The sequence below is a fragment of the Epargyreus clarus genome, unplaced genomic scaffold (assembly GCF_041222505.1).
Source record: "Epargyreus clarus isolate Ecla_fem2 unplaced genomic scaffold, WU_Ecla_fem_2.2 ptg000034l, whole genome shotgun sequence".
In the NCBI taxonomy this organism is placed as follows: domain Eukaryota; kingdom Metazoa; phylum Arthropoda; class Insecta; order Lepidoptera; family Hesperiidae; genus Epargyreus; species Epargyreus clarus.
Window position 1 is genome coordinate 4256469 of NW_027332239.1, and position 19557 is coordinate 4276025.

Sequence of the window (19557 nt, forward strand, 5' to 3'; positions counted from 1 at the left end):
GACAATATAACTAATACAATTGAAAAGTGTTATGAATAAATTTATTAATCAATGATTCCAAATTTAATTATCATACATTTATTTTGGCGATATAGAAGAACATACCTATCATTTAAGTCTACAGCGTATAGAAAATAATATTATTCTGTTTAGAGAATGAAGTAAATTAATTTGAATTGTGTCATTCGGAATCAGCCTGTATCATTACAGACAAAATATGTTAATTAGTCTTTATTCGTGAAGTCTTTCAAGATAATACATAATAAATGAATTAACACGTTCAACATTACATTTGTGCAACAAAGGCATATTCTTACCTGGTAAAATTTTCAATTCAATTGGGAAGGGGTAATGACACTTTGGCAAATTCGGCCAAAATGTATCAAAATCGGCCCCGTATATCCTTTGACCTATCTCACATACATTCGGATTTCACCATCAACGACCAATTGAAAAATCCTCTTTATTAGATGCTATTTGGCATTATATTTTATCCAACGGTATTGCCTAAAACCTTTATATATTTAAGTTATACCAATTACTTATTACAACAGAGAAAAAACAACATATAGGTAAAAAAATAAAACAAAAATATTTAAAACTTTCATTGATTTGAAATAATACAATTTGATAACAAAAATATATATTAATATTTTATTTACGTATCAGTAGTCACCTTATAATGTAAATTATATTTTTTCTATTACATAACATCCAATTATAATAATATATTAGCCAACGTCCAATTCTCACTAATGTCTTCTACATATTTTTTATACAGGGTGATTTTTTCAAGTATGCGTAGATACCCAAATACAAAACGAACAATTGCGAAAGTGCTAAAAGGCCGATTTTGACGATGACATGCGAAGTTTAAATGAGAAATAGCGGAAACATAGCTATCACCATATTAGTAAAAAAATATTTTGTTAAAAATGATTCTTTTCATTTACCTATTTTTTTTTTCATTTATTTATTTACTAGTTTGTATTATTGTTGTATTATTGCTTCGCAGAACTTGATTCTTATAAGCGAAACAATTCAATGGCGAATCAATACAGGCCTCTTAGCTCCTTTCAGTTTTTTTTATAATCCTTATAGATTCGGACTTTCCTAACCGCATATACTTGAAAAAATCACCTGTATACTCTCAAGAATTATTTTCTTGATCGACAAGAAATTTTGCCGTAAAATTGTGGGACTAGTTGATTTGTGCCCGCTTAATGGATAAGCATACATGAGGCATTCCAACATGTGATTTTAAAATATCATATCATTCCAAATCCGCATGTATTATAATAGAGTTTAATTTTTATATATAAAAAAGACGAACAGACAGCGGAAGCTTAGAAATAGGGTGCCTTTTTTACCCTTCAGTTACGGAAACCTAAAAAAAAACTTCATGTTTGTGTCCAAAAAACTCGAAGTCTTCGATGGATTGACTTCATATTTTCACCCAAATTTCAATTGTTTATACAAGTATTTTTATCCTTTTTCATCCTAAAGTTCCCATAAAATGCTCACAAGGCGAGTCGTAGCCGTGATTAACTAGTCATCAACATAATTATATAATACCATTGATAATTGTGTACACACATACATATTCGTAACCAATCAGTACTTAGTTTTATATAAAACAACATGAGCTTTAATATAAGACCATGAACTTATATTTTAAACATTCAAATCTAGCATTTAACTGAAACACTTAGGGTAACGTAATGTTAAGATAATGTCCGCGCAGTGTCCAGAGTTCGAATCCCGGCTAGTAATTTGTCATACATTTAGAGGCCCGTTTGAGTCAAAGCGTATGACTTCTGATACTATGAGTGTGGAGGGAAAATTATTAGACATACTTTTGAAGTCCTAAAATTAAGATACGCTAATTAAGCCCAAAGGAAATGGAGGAAGGCTTTATAATTCACATAATTTACTAGCTTCTCAGACAGAGAATAAATTCGAAAATTATTCCCAAAACCATTTAGTGCATTCTCCATAGACAAATTCACGCAAACGGCAAAAACTTCTCATCACTTTGACACTGTTGGATCTTATGGCTAATATCTTAATTAAATAGCAAAATGAGGATTAAGAAGACAAAAATAGATTATTTTACTTTTAATCGCTTTAAATACAAAGTCATATTAAAATCTACGAATAATAGGGGAAGACTAAATCGGATTCCGTAGCAGGATTAGGTGACAAATTTCTTCAAATAGACAAATTTGACGAATTACTACTTATGTCTCTTATGATGCAAACATGATACTCGCCGAACGCGGACGAATAAACGCGAATACGAATATATAAATTTACTAGTATGTAGGTATGTAATTTCGTCCAAGAATCCTCGTCCGTTCTGGACGCGATATCGGTTTTCAGGTATCAAAGGAATATGCGTATATATTCGTGCGCGCCATTTACATACTTGTCATAGATCGGCAAATTATTCGACGAATTTTGTCACATTAGCATGCTAGACCTCAGATCAAACTATAGCATTGTTATTTCATACAATAGAAAATAATATTGTTTATTGAAATAATATAAAGATTTTTGCCGAATGCGCGAACATAATAAACATGAACAGTATAAGTATTAATACAAGCGTACTTAACACATAGCATTTATAAAGACGGCATTATAACAAAGGAACGTGTGAGAAGGGCTATCAATACGACATCAATATCTATATAAATATATCATCGAATACATGTTCATATAAATCTATATATACAGAAAAGTCGAAAGCCTACATTTTTAGAAAGGATTAAATAATTAATACAATGCAAAGACACTATCTATAAACTATACCTTAGACGTATTCAATTTATTATTTATCATAATTATAATATAACATATAATTATATTATTATCCTCACCTAGAAATTTTACCAGAAATCATAGAGGACGTTACATATATAAAATTATATTGTAAACAAAACTTGTGCTAGAATTTAATCACTATACACACTCAAATATTTCAATGTTCTGTAAGTCCAATTCAGTCTGCGTCACGTACACTCACTGATTAAATTCTAAAAACTAGAAGTGAAACAGGACATAACATATGCCTGTCCTTTTCACACGTTCCGTCACATCTATATGATGGTGGATACTGATTTATGACGTCATCTCCGATACGATCCGACACAGTGTACTGCAGGGAATATGTATACATCAGACCATTCTGAGTCGATTTAACGATTCGATTCATTGGATGTGAAATGTGTGTCAATTTAGATTCATAAGATTTTATTCATTACCTTGCGTGCGTACGTGCGTGTGAGAGAGAGACATTTGATCATACAGTTTGTGCCACATATTTTAAAACAATGTGTAAATCATGAATGAAGAAAATGAGTACATTTTATTTTATTGCAACATGGATAAAATCGAATCACAAATTCTAAAGATTTATCGTTTTCGTTTTACGAAACGTAAATCTTTAAAAAATAAATAAATCAGGTTTACGGCTCACGAAGTACAGATGTAAATGGGAACGGATGTTTTATAAAATTGAAGTGACATCAAAACATGTTAAGCAAAATATTAAAATAGCTATTTATTTCTTATAACGGGCAATTAAGCATAATTTATATTTTACTAGCATATATTATTTACATAGCTTAGAAAACAGCTGCTAATTTATAGACAAACACGACACTTCAATTTTATTTAATTGTTTAATTTTTCTCCGAAAGTATAATTGAATATTAAATCGCATGTCCCATAAACTCCTTCTTTTCCCATACAAAAAATAAATTTAATTTGTCCATCGAGATTATCTCGTATCTCATATATCATCTCATATACACGCCCCCCTCACACACACGCCCCCTCACACACACGCCCCCCCCACACACACACGCCCCCCTCACACACTCGCCCTGCAGTACCGCAGCTAGCGCCTGACGGCCCAGCGCACCGCGTCGCGCGCGCCCAGCGCCAGCAGCGCCGCGATCAGTAGCCACCACGCACGTAGCATGACGTCCTGCTCTCAGTTCTGCGTCACCGGCTGCCGGTGCCGCCGGTGGTCGTAGTTCACCAGCCGCTGCCCGACCAGGTACTTGTCGTTCTTTATGTGCTCGTACAGCTTGCGGAACTGACGGATCTGCGGGTGAGAGATTGTCATATGTAGGTATGTAACGTAATGAATTAACTCTCACACTACACAGTTCCCAAGGAGGGGGACACTTCATTTTATTTCTCTTCTTTGGAATCATCAAGACGTTCTCACAATACAATAATACTAATACTATTTTAATCAGTATTATTGCGTTTTTGCAGACCTGATCACACCAATTAACAGCGAATTTTTAATCGCACCGCTTTCTTATCTGCTGCAATGGAACGGGGTACATATTAATGTTACTACGTATTTGTTTGTCTACGGTACCTGTCAGCGGTTACTCGTTCGATATGTGTAAGGTTCTTTTCTTGTAGGAGCTCAAACCTCGACCATTTGCGGTACGCATTCGGACCACATGTAGCGCGGTCACCTGTTCTTTTATGTCGACCGCGAGCGGCGCCACGCTGTGCGCGAACGTACGGCACCACTGCGCCCCGCACCCACCTGGAACACGGCGAGCGCCGCCACCACGGCCACGAGCAGCAGCGCGGGGTACACGCGGCGCGCGAGCAGGTTGCGCTGCGCCGCCGACGCGACCGCGAGCGGCGCCACGCTGTGCGCGAACGTACGGCACCACTGCGCCCCGCACCCACCTGGAACACGGCGAGCGCCGCCACCACGGCCACGAGCAGCAGCGCGGGGTACACGCGGCGCGCGAGCAGGTTGCGCTGCGCCGCCGACGCGACCGCGAGCGGCGCCACGCTGTGCGCGAACGTACGGCACCACTGCGCCCCGCACCCACCTGGAACACGGCGAGCGCCGCCACCACGGCCACGAGCAGCAGCGCGGGGTACACGCGGCGCGCGAGCAGGTTGCGCTGCGCCGCCGACGCGACCGCGAGCGGCGCCACGCTGTGCGCGAACGTACGGCACCACTGCGCCCCGCACCCACCTGGAACACGGCGAGCGCCGCCACCACGGCCACGAGCAGCAGCGCGGGGTACACGCGGCGCGCGAGCAGGTTGCGCTGCGCCGCCGACGCGACCGCGAGCGGCGCCACGCTGTGCGCGAACGTACGGCACCACTGCGCCCCGCACCCACCTGGAACACGGCGAGCGCCGCCACCACGGCCACGAGCAGCAGCGCGGGGTACACGCGGCGCGCGAGCAGGTTGCGCTGCGCCGCCGACGCGACCGCGAGCGGCGCCACGCTGTGCGCGAACGTACGGCACCACTGCGCCCCGCACCCACCTGGAACACGGCGAGCGCCGCCACCACGGCCACGAGCAGCAGCGCGGGGTACACGCGGCGCGCGAGCAGGTTGCGCTGCGCCGCCGACGCGACCGCGAGCGGCGCCACGCTGTGCGCGAACGTACGGCACCACTGCGCCCCGCACCCACCTGGAACACGGCGAGCGCCGCCACCACGGCCACGAGCAGCAGCGCGGGGTACACGCGGCGCGCGAGCAGGTTGCGCTGCGCCGCCGACGCGACCGCGAGCGGCGCCACGCTGTGCGCGAACGTACGGCACCACTGCGCCCCGCACCCACCTGGAACACGGCGAGCGCCGCCACCACGGCCACGAGCAGCAGCGCGGGGTACACGCGGCGCGCGAGCAGGTTGCGCTGCGCCGCCGACGCGACCGCGAGCGGCGCCACGCTGTGCGCGAACGTACGGCACCACTGCGCCCCGCACCCACCTGGAACACGGCGAGCGCCGCCACCACGGCCACGAGCAGCAGCGCGGGGTACACGCGGCGCGCGAGCAGGTTGCGCTGCGCCGCCGACGCGACCGCGAGCGGCGCCACGCTGTGCGCGAACGTACGGCACCACTGCGCCCCGCACCCACCTGGAACACGGCGAGCGCCGCCACCACGGCCACGAGCAGCAGCGCGGGGTACACGCGGCGCGCGAGCAGGTTGCGCTGCGCCGCCGACGCGACCGCGAGCGGCGCCACGCTGTGCGCGAACGTACGGCACCACTGCGCCCCGCACCCACCTGGAACACGGCGAGCGCCGCCACCACGGCCACGAGCAGCAGCGCGGGGTACACGCGGCGCGCGAGCAGGTTGCGCTGCGCCGCCGACGCGACCGCGAGCGGCGCCACGCTGTGCGCGAACGTACGGCACCACTGCGCCCCGCACCCACCTGGAACACGGCGAGCGCCGCCACCACGGCCACGAGCAGCAGCGCGGGGTACACGCGGCGCGCGAGCAGGTTGCGCTGCGCCGCCGACGCGACCGCGAGCGGCGCCACGCTGTGCGCGAACGTACGGCACCACTGCGCCCCGCACCCACCTGGAACACGGCGAGCGCCGCCACCACGGCCACGAGCAGCAGCGCGGGGTACACGCGGCGCGCGAGCAGGTTGCGCTGCGCCGCCGACGCGACCGCGAGCGGCGCCACGCTGTGCGCGAACGTACGGCACCACTGCGCCCCGCACCCACCTGGAACACGGCGAGCGCCGCCACCACGGCCACGAGCAGCAGCGCGGGGTACACGCGGCGCGCGAGCAGGTTGCGCTGCGCCGCCGACGCGACCGCGAGCGGCGCCACGCTGTGCGCGAACGTACGGCACCACTGCGCCCCGCACCCACCTGGAACACGGCGAGCGCCGCCACCACGGCCACGAGCAGCAGCGCGGGGTACACGCGGCGCGCGAGCAGGTTGCGCTGCGCCGCCGACGCGACCGCGAGCGGCGCCACGCTGTGCGCGAACGTACGGCACCACTGCGCCCCGCACCCACCTGGAACACGGCGAGCGCCGCCACCACGGCCACGAGCAGCAGCGCGGGGTACACGCGGCGCGCGAGCAGGTTGCGCTGCGCCGCCGACGCGACCGCGAGCGGCGCCACGCTGTGCGCGAACGTACGGCACCACTGCGCCCCGCACCCACCTGGAACACGGCGAGCGCCGCCACCACGGCCACGAGCAGCAGCGCGGGGTACACGCGGCGCGCGAGCAGGTTGCGCTGCGCCGCCGACGCGACCGCGAGCGGCGCCACGCTGTGCGCGAACGTACGGCACCACTGCGCCCCGCACCCACCTGGAACACGGCGAGCGCCGCCACCACGGCCACGAGCAGCAGCGCGGGGTACACGCGGCGCGCGAGCAGGTTGCGCTGCGCCGCCGACGCGACCGCGAGCGGCGCCACGCTGTGCGCGAACGCGTACGGCACCGCCAGCGCCAGCCCCAGCCAGCGGACGAGGGGCGCCGCCACCGAGCGCAGGATAAACCTGACGAACATAAGAATCATATACAGTATGTACGTATTATGTACGTATGTATAGTTCGCGCCAAACTGCTAGTCCGCTCTGAAGTTGTTGCGAACAAGTGTAGTCATACAATTTTCTATAGCAACACGATTATTTCTATATTCAGAGCGAACTAGCAGTTTTACGCGGACTATACATACGAGCGTAACGAGTAACGAAGCGGTCAATCTGAGCTGGGTGCACAAAACGATAGTATAATTTATGAAACAACGCACATTCACTCGCACAAAATAAATCTGAAGAACATGACTTTATCACATACACTCTGAACAGCTCAACTGCAGCCAGTTTAAACCTCAAATATTTGAAATATTTTTAAATGCATAATCGAATTCCGATTTGAAGTACTATACTATTTAAAAAAAATACGTGTGGCACTCGGAGACTGCCGCGGTAAAGCTATTGCATGGCATTTTGTATCAACTTATGCAAATTGCAAGCGTGATATTTCAAAAAGTCATTAACCCGTCAACTGGCGTGTGCGCCCCGGGGCGCACAGATCGCTACTAAAAAGTATCACCGCTGTGCCGGTCGGAGTGGGGGGTGTTAGGTTTTTTTCGTTACGGAATTTCTGGATTCGGTCTCCACGCTCAAGACCCGCGATAGAAGCTATGCAATAGCTTAAAAACATTTTTTCAATGCTTTCTTTTATCCTAGTAGCGCAAATAGTATGAGTTACAAAACACGAGATAAAACACTCACTTGAGATCCATCTCTCTAATCCCGTCACGGTACGCCTTTTCGATGGCGCGTCGCATACTCCAGTCCGGCCCCATCATGGTCAACGCGCACATAATCTTCGTGTACAGCACGCCTAACGCCCAGTCCTGCCAGACGAACAGCACCGGGGATTGCTCCAGCGGCACTCGGAGAGGAATAACCAGGACCTGTAACAATGATAACCACGTGTTAACCAATCTCCAACGCAGGTCTGCTGGAAGAGATTTCTTAAGAAATAAGCAGTGCCTTTGCACTAAATTTTAAATATAAACTCTCTTATATATTGAGATTTTGTGTGCATTAATAAATAAATAGAATAATAATAAGGACATACAAATTGAGTACAAATGGTTTATTTTTTAAGCAAGAGCGTCCGTCCGCCGAATATTCAAGGGAAGGCAGCTGATGGATGGAGTGGTGTTTTTTGCATTTCTAAAGGGAGGGGAAGATGGCAACTGCCTCTCTTAGCCAAATAGTATAAATGTGTAAAACGATATTTAAATCTCTTCGAAGGGGCACCTGTCCCTGTGCCTTTTTGGTGATCCCTTGAGGGGGATGTATGTCCACATTTGTTTCAAAATTTAATTTATTTTAAACAACAGGATCATACAATTTGAGTATGACAGGCTTGATCTTTTAAAACAATTTGAGCAGTAAGATTTTTTTTATATCAGGAATTTGTAAACGAGGATGCTGCAAATTTTCTCCATTTATAGAGGGTTGACTAGTAGAAGAATGACATCAGACATTAAGTTTGCCTTGTTGTACTTTAACTTTGTGTTAGTGTTACAATAAATATATAAATAAATAAATGCTGTCATCTAATTATTGTCACTGCCGCTGATGACTTTCTTTATTCAGCTTCAAACGACCTTGAAGTCGTTTACACACATACAACGGATATAAACTCACCAATTCCAGTAAGAGGCCGAACATGAGCGGCACGAGGCCGAGCAGAGCCAGTGCGGCGAGGGCGGCTCTCGCGGCTCTCCGCGCCCAGAGAGCCGCCCGGGCCACTAGGGCGGCACGACCGCCTCTCGCCCAACCGGCGGCTAGGGCACCGCCTCTGCCAGCCGCCCAGCATACGTACATACCTACAAGTAATAAAGTACTCACATCAAAACCATTCATAATAGCATCATATTAAAAAATGTCTGAATACTTCATCTATGTTTGTTGTTAACTTTTCAAAGCTTTCGATCGAGCGGATCCGTTTAAATACCACCATGCGCACCTCTGAATTTCGAAAGTTATGTGCGTGTTACAATTTATATTATAATTTTTTTTCTTCGATTTCGTGTTTTTGCACCTCTTAACTGCACATATAGGCATTGTTCCGCGTAAATTATACCATGACAGCCATTAAATGGCTGACATATTTGTCAATCTGCTTTCGTCAATTACAAGGCGGTGAGATATCTATACTTATCTATGCCTACAAATAATAAAATTATCTCATCACAACCCTTCATAATAACATCGTGTTAAAAAATGTCTATGAATACTTTATCTATGTGTGTTGTCAACTTTCCAAGCCTTTCGATCGCGGGGATCCGTTTAAATACCACACGTGCACCTCTGAATTTTGAAAGGAATGTGCTTATTACAATTTAAATTATGACTGTTAAAGTGAAGAAAGACGTCGTGAGGAAACCTGCATATCTGTGAGATCATTAAAAAAGTTCTCAAAAGTATGTGTAGTCTACTAATACGTACATGGCCAGCGCAGTGGACTATGGCATAATCTTTCTACTTGGTGTCACAAAAGACTCAAACGGGAAGAAAATTATTTAGCAAGTCTTATTATATTTAAAAGGATTCTGATAATATTTACTACGAGCTTAGAATGATCCATGGCTAATCCCTTTATATGTTGTTTAGAATATTGTAAAACGCAGACATCTAAATATACATTTAGTTAAATAAATTACTTACCGCAAGCAGCAGTATACAGTTCATGCACGCCATCTGACGCTTTTGGTAGCCACAGGGCCATGACTTTCCTTCCAATAGCTACTGGTATTACCTGTTACATTGAAATTAAATTCTGTTTATTACTTATAAGTCACATCGCGGCTTTTTATATATGTAGTTTACAGGTGGATGTCAAGACATTGAAGAAACATGTATGTGTGCGTGAAAAGAAATTTCCGTCAAGTTGTGTGTGTGTGTGTGTTTAAAGGTGCGTGTCTGCGTGCATGCATGTGTGTCCGAGTGTCCGTATATATAAGTATACTCATACCACTAACATAAAACGTCCAAGTGAAATTTTGGTATGTATGTGCGTGTTTACTTGCTTGTATGTGTGTATGCATGCATATGTGAGTGTGACGTGTGTGTTTGGGAACATGAAAATAGGTGAAAAACTAAATAAGTTTTAGTGAGAGTGTAAATTTGTTTCTGAGCGTTTATACTATTGCGTGTGACGGGATCTGTATATATTTTTTTTATAATATAGGAGTAGCAGACGAGCATGCAGCCCACCTGATGGTAAGTGGCTACTGCCGCCCATGGACATCTGTAATCAACCCCAGATAGGATTAGATATTCCTTCCTGAGGTCGGCCACAGATGCGCCGCCACCCCTGAGGACCAAGCTGGAACGCCTCAGAAAAGTCTGTCTCCCTTACCACACCCTTCAATACGGAACACAGCAGCGCCGCAGCACAACACTGCTGTTATTAGGTAGAAATAGATGTGGCGGTGGTGCCGCCGGAGTCGAACAACAAAGGTTTCTACCACCTTCATATTCTATTATGTGCGTGTATACATACATGGCATGCATATGTATTATATTATATATGTGAGGACTGACCAGCGTGAGCGCGCTGGCGAGCACGAGCGAGAGCGCGACGAGCGCGAGCAGCGCGGCCAGGCGCAGCGGGAACCACGCCACGCGCACGTACGGCTCGAAGCCGGCCGGGCCCTCGCGCCACATCAGCGCCTGCGCACGCAACTGGTGCACGGTTATTATTTATATACATTTACTAACTGACCCGGCAAACGTGTTGCTATATAAATATAAAAATGTTAACCATGAACAACCCTTATCGCTTCGGGACATGAAAAATAGATAGTAGCCGATTCTCAGACCTACTATATATGCATATAAAATTTGGTAAAAATGTCATCTATTTTCGTGTTTGAGAAATATTTAAAAAATGTAGTTTTTCGATCATTTACGAATAAAACGATATTTCTCCGCACTTTTTCTTTGATTTCGTGTGTTTGCACCACCTAACTGCGCATGTCGGCATTGTTCCACGTAAGTTACACCATGACAACCATTAAACGGCGGAATTTGTCAACCGTTTAAACCATTTAATGGCTTCCTCCAATTACAAGGCGGTGAGATATCTATACATATCTATGATAAAATATGAGGGTGCGTTTTTAAGTCCGCGGAATGGCAGGGTTGGAGGGGGGATAGCGGGCTCGTTAAGGGCGGTACGTGTTAAGTGACTCATAAATAGTATAAATATAAAGTTTTATCACAATTGCATCATTAGTTTTAAAACTATCGACAATTAAACAACTCAATCCGGAAGAAAATTGGAAGTATGGAGAAAATCGAGCATCGCGCCGTTATAAAGTTCCTTACCAAGCAAGGAAAGTCTGTGCAAATCATAATGGAAGAGATGTCATCGGTTTACGGGGACTCTTGCCCTGGAAAAACGATGGTTTACAAGTGGAACAACCTCTTTAAGCAAGGCAGGGATTCACTTGAAGACGACCCACGACCAGGACGGTCTGTTGAAGTGACCATTCCTGAAACTATAGCGGAAGTCGAAAAATTAGTACTGGAAGATGCTCGGCTAAAGAAGAAACAGCTTGCAGAAATGGTTGGAGTATCGGATACAACCATTTTTAAAATTCTGCATGACCATCTTGGCATGACTAAGGTCAGCGCGCGGTGGGTGCCGAGAATGCTCACGCCGCCTCAGAAACAACAGCGCGTTGAATGTTCCCGTGCGTTTTTGAACCTCTGTGGAGAAGATAAGGATATTGTACTGAATCGAATTGTTACTGGAGATGAAACTTGGGTTCACCATTATGAACCTGAGTCTAAACAAGACTCCATGCAGTGGCATAAAAAGGGTACAGCACCTCCTAAAAAGTTTAAGGTGTCACAATCGGCCGGCAAACTCATGGAGACAGTCTTTTGGGATGCAGAAGGAATTTTGTTAATAGATTACAAAGATAAAGGTGTCTCTATAACCGGAGAATATTACGCAACAATCTTGGAGCGGTTAAAAGAAGCCATCAAAGAAAAAAGACGAGGAAAATTATCCAGAGGTGTCCTGCTGTTGCACGACAATGCGCCCGTACACAAGAGCCGTATTGCACTGGCTGCCCTGCATAAGGTGGGCTTTGATATTTTAAATCACCCACCCTATAGTCCAGACCTGGCTCCCAGCGATTATTATCTCGTTCCAAAAATGAAAAAAGAGCTTCGTGGAAAGAAATTTTCTACAGACGAAGAAGTAAAGGACGCAATTTCCTCGTATTTTTCCGACAAGAACAAAACATTTTTTTATGAGGGTTTAAATAAGTTAATACAAAGATCTGAAAAATGCATTCGTCTTGCAGGAGAATATGTAGAAAAAGAAAAATAATTTTGACATTTTATTTTCGCTCCTTGTCCCTCATTCCGCGAACTTAAAAACGTACCCTCGTAGATAAACGGGCTAATTTTTCATTATATCTGTCTCTTCTTAGGTACCTTAAAATAGATATGTGAAAGCACTAAATGGCTAAACCCTATAGTTTAGCCTTTTAGTTATAGTTTAAGGTCAAATTTATAATCATACTTAGCAACCTTATTACATATTCGTAAACAACAAATTATCAACTTCTATAGTTTATGTTGGAAGCACCTGCATCATCGGGGATGAAGAGTTAAAGGTCAAATTTTTCATCATATATCTGCTTTGCAAACTTATTACATAAGGCAACAAACAGGCATTGCATGCATTTATGTGCCAAAACTATGATCTACTTGTATGGATTAAATTGTGGCATAAAATTTTAAAATATAAAGTGTTAACTATTTTAACATTGTCTGTACCTCTTACATACCAAATAACACGTAAATTAATTTCAGTTAAAATATAAATTTAGGTTAAGACAAATTAAACTATTTTTTCTTCAAATTCACCTAAGATAAAACAACAACAGCAACAATCTTTAGTAAAATTTAATTATACTTATTAATTCTTAAGCAGGAATGTTAAAAATATTATATAGAGGGTTTCTTTTATTTTAAACCATCTTTATTGCAAGTGAACATAACATAAAGACTATGTCAATGTAATAATTTTCCATGTTAAAAATTTAAAAAAATCTATTAATAGTCTGTACTCACCTGATGCGCAGCGCCCAGCTGATGGGGTGGATGTGGCTGAGGATGGGGCTCATTGTCCCTCGCAGCCTCTCCCAAGAGGTAAGACCGGAGCCCTAACAGCCCGGCGGCGCACGCGCACCACGCCCGGAGCCCCGCCTTCAACCATGTGCGGGTGTGCGATTGTTCGAGAAGAGCTGGCAGGATTACCTGTGCGATAAATTAAAAATAAGCATCGTCCGCGTAAAACTACTAGTCCGCTCTGAATATAGAAATGAATCGCGTCGCCATAGTAAATTGTATGACTACACCTCCTCGCAACAACTTCAGAGCGGACTAGCAGTTTGACGCGGACTGTAACAAACTTAATATTTTTTTGTTACAACGCAACATCAGTTTGACGCGGACTATAACAAACTTAATATTTTTTTTGGTTACAACGCAACATACATATACTATAATTTTTACGTTTGTATAATATTTAATCCCACTTTATTACGACTTAGGATCCGGCATGCGGCATGTAATGAAACGACAAAATCGAATTCATATCAAGGCGACAGAATATTTTAGGACAGAGGAAGGGCAAAAACGTATTATTTTCGTCGACACTCGACCTATTGGCCGTGTTATTTTTGTCAGAGGGCACCTCAGACCCACAGACCGCGACTTCGGTGCGCAAGTACTTAAACACCTTATAAAAACTGGTTACTACAACTTATGGAGCCCTATAACCAAGTCTAAATTAGACATCAATCCTAACTGAGAAATAGATTGATCAAGAAACATCACTATCATGGAGGACTATGTTGGATACTGATATTTAGCACCTTAACTTTTTTTTCTGGACCGGAGCACAACACTTATCAAACATAAATACAGTTGACGCACAAAGTCTTATCTCTCTTCATAATATGTAACGCATAACATTACAATTCAACACAGTAGGAGCACTTACAACCGTTTTAACAGTAAAAATGGATAAATGTTATTCAAATTAAAAACAACCTCGATAAAATCTTTTCACATACAGTTTGTAAACTAAGATATAAATTATATTATCTACACTAATATAAAGAGGAAAACTTTGTTTGTTTGAATGAATAGGCTCAAAAACTACTAGACCGATTTTAAAAATTATTTCACCATTCGAAAGCTACATTATCCACGAGTAACATAGGCTATATTTTATATGAAATATATTTGATAAATTGATTTGGAGGCGGTACAAAGTTTGCCGGGTCAGCTAGTCATTAATAAATTTGTAGTGTGAGAAAAACAAATGATTATAGTACAATAATTGTTTTAAATAAGACGAAAATCTGATGGATAAATAATTTTATGATGTTTTGAACAATGATAAAAATAACATACCTTTATTACCTGACCTTTGAATATTTAAACATATTTCCTTATGCAATTTATTTAAGTATATGAGAAGTGGCGACGCTGTCTCTACATATTTAACACATATTTTAGAATCATTGAAATGCATCCACTCAAGGGTATAAACAACTAGATTTATAAGCTAGACATCGGATTATATGTACAATCAAAATGACGAAGTTTGCATGCAAATATGCACTAAAAATAGTGAAATATGCACATTAAAAATAATCTATTAATATATAAGTTACAAAACAAGACCAGGTTACTTTTATATCCTGATATAGACCGCGCCAAACTGCTAGTACTCTTTGAAGTTGTTGCGCGGAGCTGTATTCAGACAGCCAATGCGGTCGAACACAACTACAAGCATATGTTCTGTAGCAACGTAAGGGCACACTAACGCAGCTTCGTCCCTGTGGGCAAGAGCGGGCAGCGGGCAGGTGACTTGGTTATAAATCTCACCTGCAGCAAAAGCAGCTCGAGGCTCAGCTCATTAACCGGTGCTTCAGTGTGAACCGCGACAGCGTACGGCAGGAACCCGGGTAACGACCCCTTGATCACCCTGATAGGCAGCCATAGCATGAAGAGCACCGCAGTACCGAATATCATCGCCGACACCACCAACCGTCGTAAGTGCGACCACACAGATAGGTGGATCATTTCCTGAAACGTGTTTGAAGATTAGTTTGAATAGAGTCAGCGTTTAATTGACATCCGATTTATTTCGTTTAATACTTGAAAGAATAAAGTCGATTAACGCCCGTTATTAGTAATCTATCCGATGTTTTGCCTACCAAAGATTGAAATCAGAAGGTAGCATGTTCAGAGCAGAAATTCTGACAAATTTAGATCTTCGTAGGCTAAAATTGGACAGATTAGTCAATACAAAGTAGTAAATTATTAAATAACGAACTATATTATTACGTTGTTTAAATAAAAACGCAATTAATAAGGGCCGTTTTCGTATTTACTTGTCGTTCATACACTATGAAATACAAGAAAAAGGTTTAAAGAGAAATTATGCCTTTTCAGATTATAGTCTTTAGTTAATCAAGTTATATAATATGTAATTTTGGGAACACGAATTTTAGATTGCATATGCGATATATGGTACTTTGAATTCTATTCTATTCTGTTTTAATAAATAATCAGATAGTTCTAGTAATAAACTTAATCACATTTTGATGATCATATGTCATCCCTGTTAAGTCTTTCATCTTTGCATCAAAATCTATCCTATAAGTCTTAACACTACTTTTACAGACAGACAGGCTTACAAACGTAAACATTAGATTGCTAAGCTAAAGAACCCAAACTTGGTAAATTTCGGTAACTTTTAAATAGATGACATATACTTTATTCAAATGCTTTATTTCCTAGGCAAATTATAACACAGTATAGGTAAATAAAATAGTTAACACCAGAAATTACAAGGTGAATTTAATTTGCATGCAAATTAACAGCCATAAATGCACTTTAATTTGTTTCATTTTACATAATCTACAAGAAAAAAGCTTACTTATATGAATTGTATGTAAAACTAAATATGTGAAGTAGGTATATGGTTACTATTATTAAAATAAATATTGAATATGCACTTTACATGGACACCATGTACTCATTATCAATTCTTTATATGGAAGTACTACAAAAATTTCAGTCATAATATTTTTTCCTAATTCACTACCAGACAGAGAATAGAATTAGATTTTAAAATAATTTGCTTACATATACCTATTTAAAAGCTCAAACTTTGTCTGATTAGATTTTAGCGGGATCTTTGATAAAAACAGGTCATAATATGGAGCAATAGATATTAGATTTTGCTATGAAAATATCTGTTTAATAATAGACATAAATTGAGAAACTGTATAGAGGAAAGTCTTTGCAAAATAATGTATTCAATAAACTTGCATTTGTACATAATGACTCTGAAATTAATTACCTCTCTGTTTGTACCTTGCAAAGTTCAAGGTACAGATTTTGATATAAAAAAAACTGAATAATTTGTGTAAATTTTCTCTCAAATCTGTATAAGAAAAGAAGCTTGATTTATTCAGAAGGACCTTCATAAATGTCTACATGAATATAATGCCTAAATAAAAAACAGGAATACATTAAAATAAAATATTCACCAAGATAAGTTTAAAACGTAGGTATAGGTGTATCTCTCAGAAAAAATCGATGTTTGAAAGATATAATATTGCTTCTTTTAAAAATTTTTTTTTTAGAATACATATCTTTAACCTGGAAAAAAGGCTTGAACTGTTTGCCTTATGAAATAAAATAATTAAGGGTATATTCAAAAATTAGTACATACAATTGATCATTTAAAGATGATATGATCTAGGTTGTATTATGAAGTTCAACTGATTTTAAGCAGTCATTTTTGTAGTGACACATAGGCATACTGCATTGAATATTAGGTAAAAATTTGAAATCTGTTTACAACAAAAACAAATTTGTATCTTAAAAAAAAACTTAAATGACAAAACTTAACATGGCAGTTGACTTGCTAGCACTGCAGTTGGACTACAGACTATGTCTTTTGAAATCAAATGTCTAAATACCTTTTATTACTCACCTGCACGGGACTAAAATCAGGATCATTCAGGTTCTTCAAGAACCATAGCACCCCTGGTCTCAGGACTTCTCGCAACAGGAGAATGAATGATGCAAAGTAGTACACATAGACCATGCCCACGAGCCAGTGGATGAACATGAGAGTCCAGGGGGCAGCTTGGAGACTAGCCTCTCTGTCTTTGAGTGTTGCGTCAAACATGGCAAGAGAGCAGAGATCCAACCACCATCCGCATACTAATGGGATTACACCAATCTATAAAAATATCAAATATTAGTCAAAGGACATGATCAAGTTTCATATATGATCAATTAAATGTAATATAAAGAATTTTTAAAACATGTAAGATATCAACATTATATATGCATTTTAAATAAATAAGCTCACCCTAGAGATGAATTTTCAATGTTACAGATGTTATTTTGTGGTTAATAGTTTTATTATTTCAAATGTTGGCAGACCATTTGTTTATTGATAGTTTCATATTTGCTAAATATTTTCATGTTACAATTCCACATACTATAATCATGCCTGCCATATTCTATTACATGTTTGAAGGCAGATATTATGTGATTCTTAAACAGACTTTTTTTAACATTAAAATTATTACTAATTTAATAGTACTTATTGTGACATAAACATCAAACATTTATGAAAATAATTAAAAAGTCAACTTACCTCCACAACCGACAGCAAGGCAACTTTCACAACAACATAACAAAATCCCAGAGCCTTCTTTGCACTCCGAAGCCTCAGTAGCGATGCTACACCATGAAGAACAGCTAAGATTGCTCCCACCAGCACATATCCAGCTAGCGCTGTCAAGGGTCCAGCAAACGGTCCTTCTGCAGTCAACCCAGCCATAGCAGCCCCCAACTTGCCAATATGATAAGGACAGAAGGCAAACACAACTATGAAAAGGGTGTTTAACGACACCACCCAAAAAACATGTTCTAGAAACACCATGGATCCATCCAAACCCAACAATCGTGCCCAGGTCAGCTCCTCAGCAGCTGCACGGTCCCACTCCATTGGATTCCAGTTTGGTTCATCCCCAACCAGCGGATCCTCGTTAGCTTCTCCATTCCCCTCTTCTCTAGCACCCCCATCATCCCCTGCACCTTCATGGACATGGTCATTGTTGTTATCAGGTAATGGAAGTTCCTCTGCAGCTGGAGCAGGCAGGTTTTCTCTTTCCATCCAATCTGGACCACCGCCATGCATTATTTGCTCTCGTAACCACACCAGACCAATGAACGAAAACAGAGTGCATGTTACCACAAAGCAACCAGAAAAAACATCCTTGGCGAGGTTCTCAGCGGAGACGATGTCGAAGGGCAGAGATATCACTGGGTCCAGTGATCCAGAAAACAAGCATCTATACGTTCTACACGCCGTTAGGGGTACTATGCCGAGCCAGGCGAGCGCTACGAGGGTATAATGTAGCCAGTCTTTCACGGCAGAGGCTACGGAGGTAACTAAGCCGCCGACCACATCGCGTATCGGCAGCCGTCGCGGCATATCTGGCGAATAAATCGGCATGAACGAGAACCTGTGGCCGCACAGCTCGCAGATTTCCTTCCGTGAGTATCGCATCCATTGTACTAAACACTCCTGATGGATCCATTTTATCGAGCCGGTGCAAATACACGGGTGGAACAAGGGCCGGTCCGACGTCGCCTCGGACCTACAGAACCTACAGAAGTCCGCGCCGGACGAGTCCGAATCCATCATTGTAGCAGATCCAGTTTTTCAGCTTGATTATGCGATCTGCAAAACGACACGAGTTACACGGAATGATACCGACCGATTATTGATAATTGTGAAACTCAACTCGGCACAAACACACACGCCTTAATGCGTAACATTAACACTGAAGCGCAAAAAAACAGCGGATTTTCATTAAAATGCAAGATATTTCACTTATTTGTTTGTTAACCACACGGAAAAGTGTGGCTTGACACTTTCGCTAAAAAGTTACCAATTTGGCGAAGTTACCATTTATTGGCAATAACATACTCTATGTAATAAACTAAAGTTGATGTTACGAAACTTAACAAAATGACTATATTTTGCAAACTGTTTTTAAATATTCAAAGAAGTAACTTCAATGATTATGTTCTATAATACTTATTAGAATTATTTAGAATATCTTAAAATCAGCTGATCTTGACATTTAAAAAAAAATA

The 19557-nt window shown here is 42.5% G+C and overlaps 1 protein-coding gene across 2 annotated transcripts; it reads right to left on the reverse strand.

The window, feature by feature from the left end:
* Nucleotides 1–839: 839 nt before the first annotated feature.
* Nucleotides 840–19382, reverse strand: LOC140756248 (uncharacterized). Of its 2 annotated transcripts, XM_073091717.1 has the most exons (11): nt 19222–19382; nt 18047–19138; nt 17372–17623; nt 15250–15450; nt 13423–13608; nt 10873–11013; nt 9994–10084; nt 8971–9152; nt 8041–8225; nt 4577–7299; nt 840–4114 (listed from the first exon to the last, which is right to left on the reverse strand). In XM_073091717.1, exons 2-11 carry the CDS (start codon nt 19100–19102, stop codon nt 3804–3806), a joined length of 5328 nt encoding a protein of 1775 aa, XP_072947818.1. In that variant the 5' UTR covers nt 19103–19138; nt 19222–19382; the 3' UTR covers nt 840–3803. The 2 variants fall into 2 exon arrangements, with proteins under 2 accessions (XP_072947818.1, XP_072947819.1); XM_073091718.1 differs by having other exon boundaries at nt 10873–11001; nt 18047–19380.
* Between the last annotated feature and the right edge of the window lie 175 nt (nt 19383–19557).

Coding starts and splice junctions, on each gene's coding strand:
- LOC140756248 (XM_073091717.1), bottom strand. CDS start 19,102: ATGATGGATTCGGACTCGTCCGGCGCGGACTTCTGTAGGTTCTGTAGG. Junction 7,300..8,040: donor ATTAGAGAGATGGATCTCAA/GTGAGTGTTTTA, acceptor TATGTTCGTCAG/GTTTATCCTGCGCTCGGTGG. Junction 4,115..4,576: donor CGGCGCTCGCCGTGTTCCAG/GTGGGTGCGGGG, acceptor TCTCACCCGCAG/ATCCGTCAGTTCCGCAAGCT.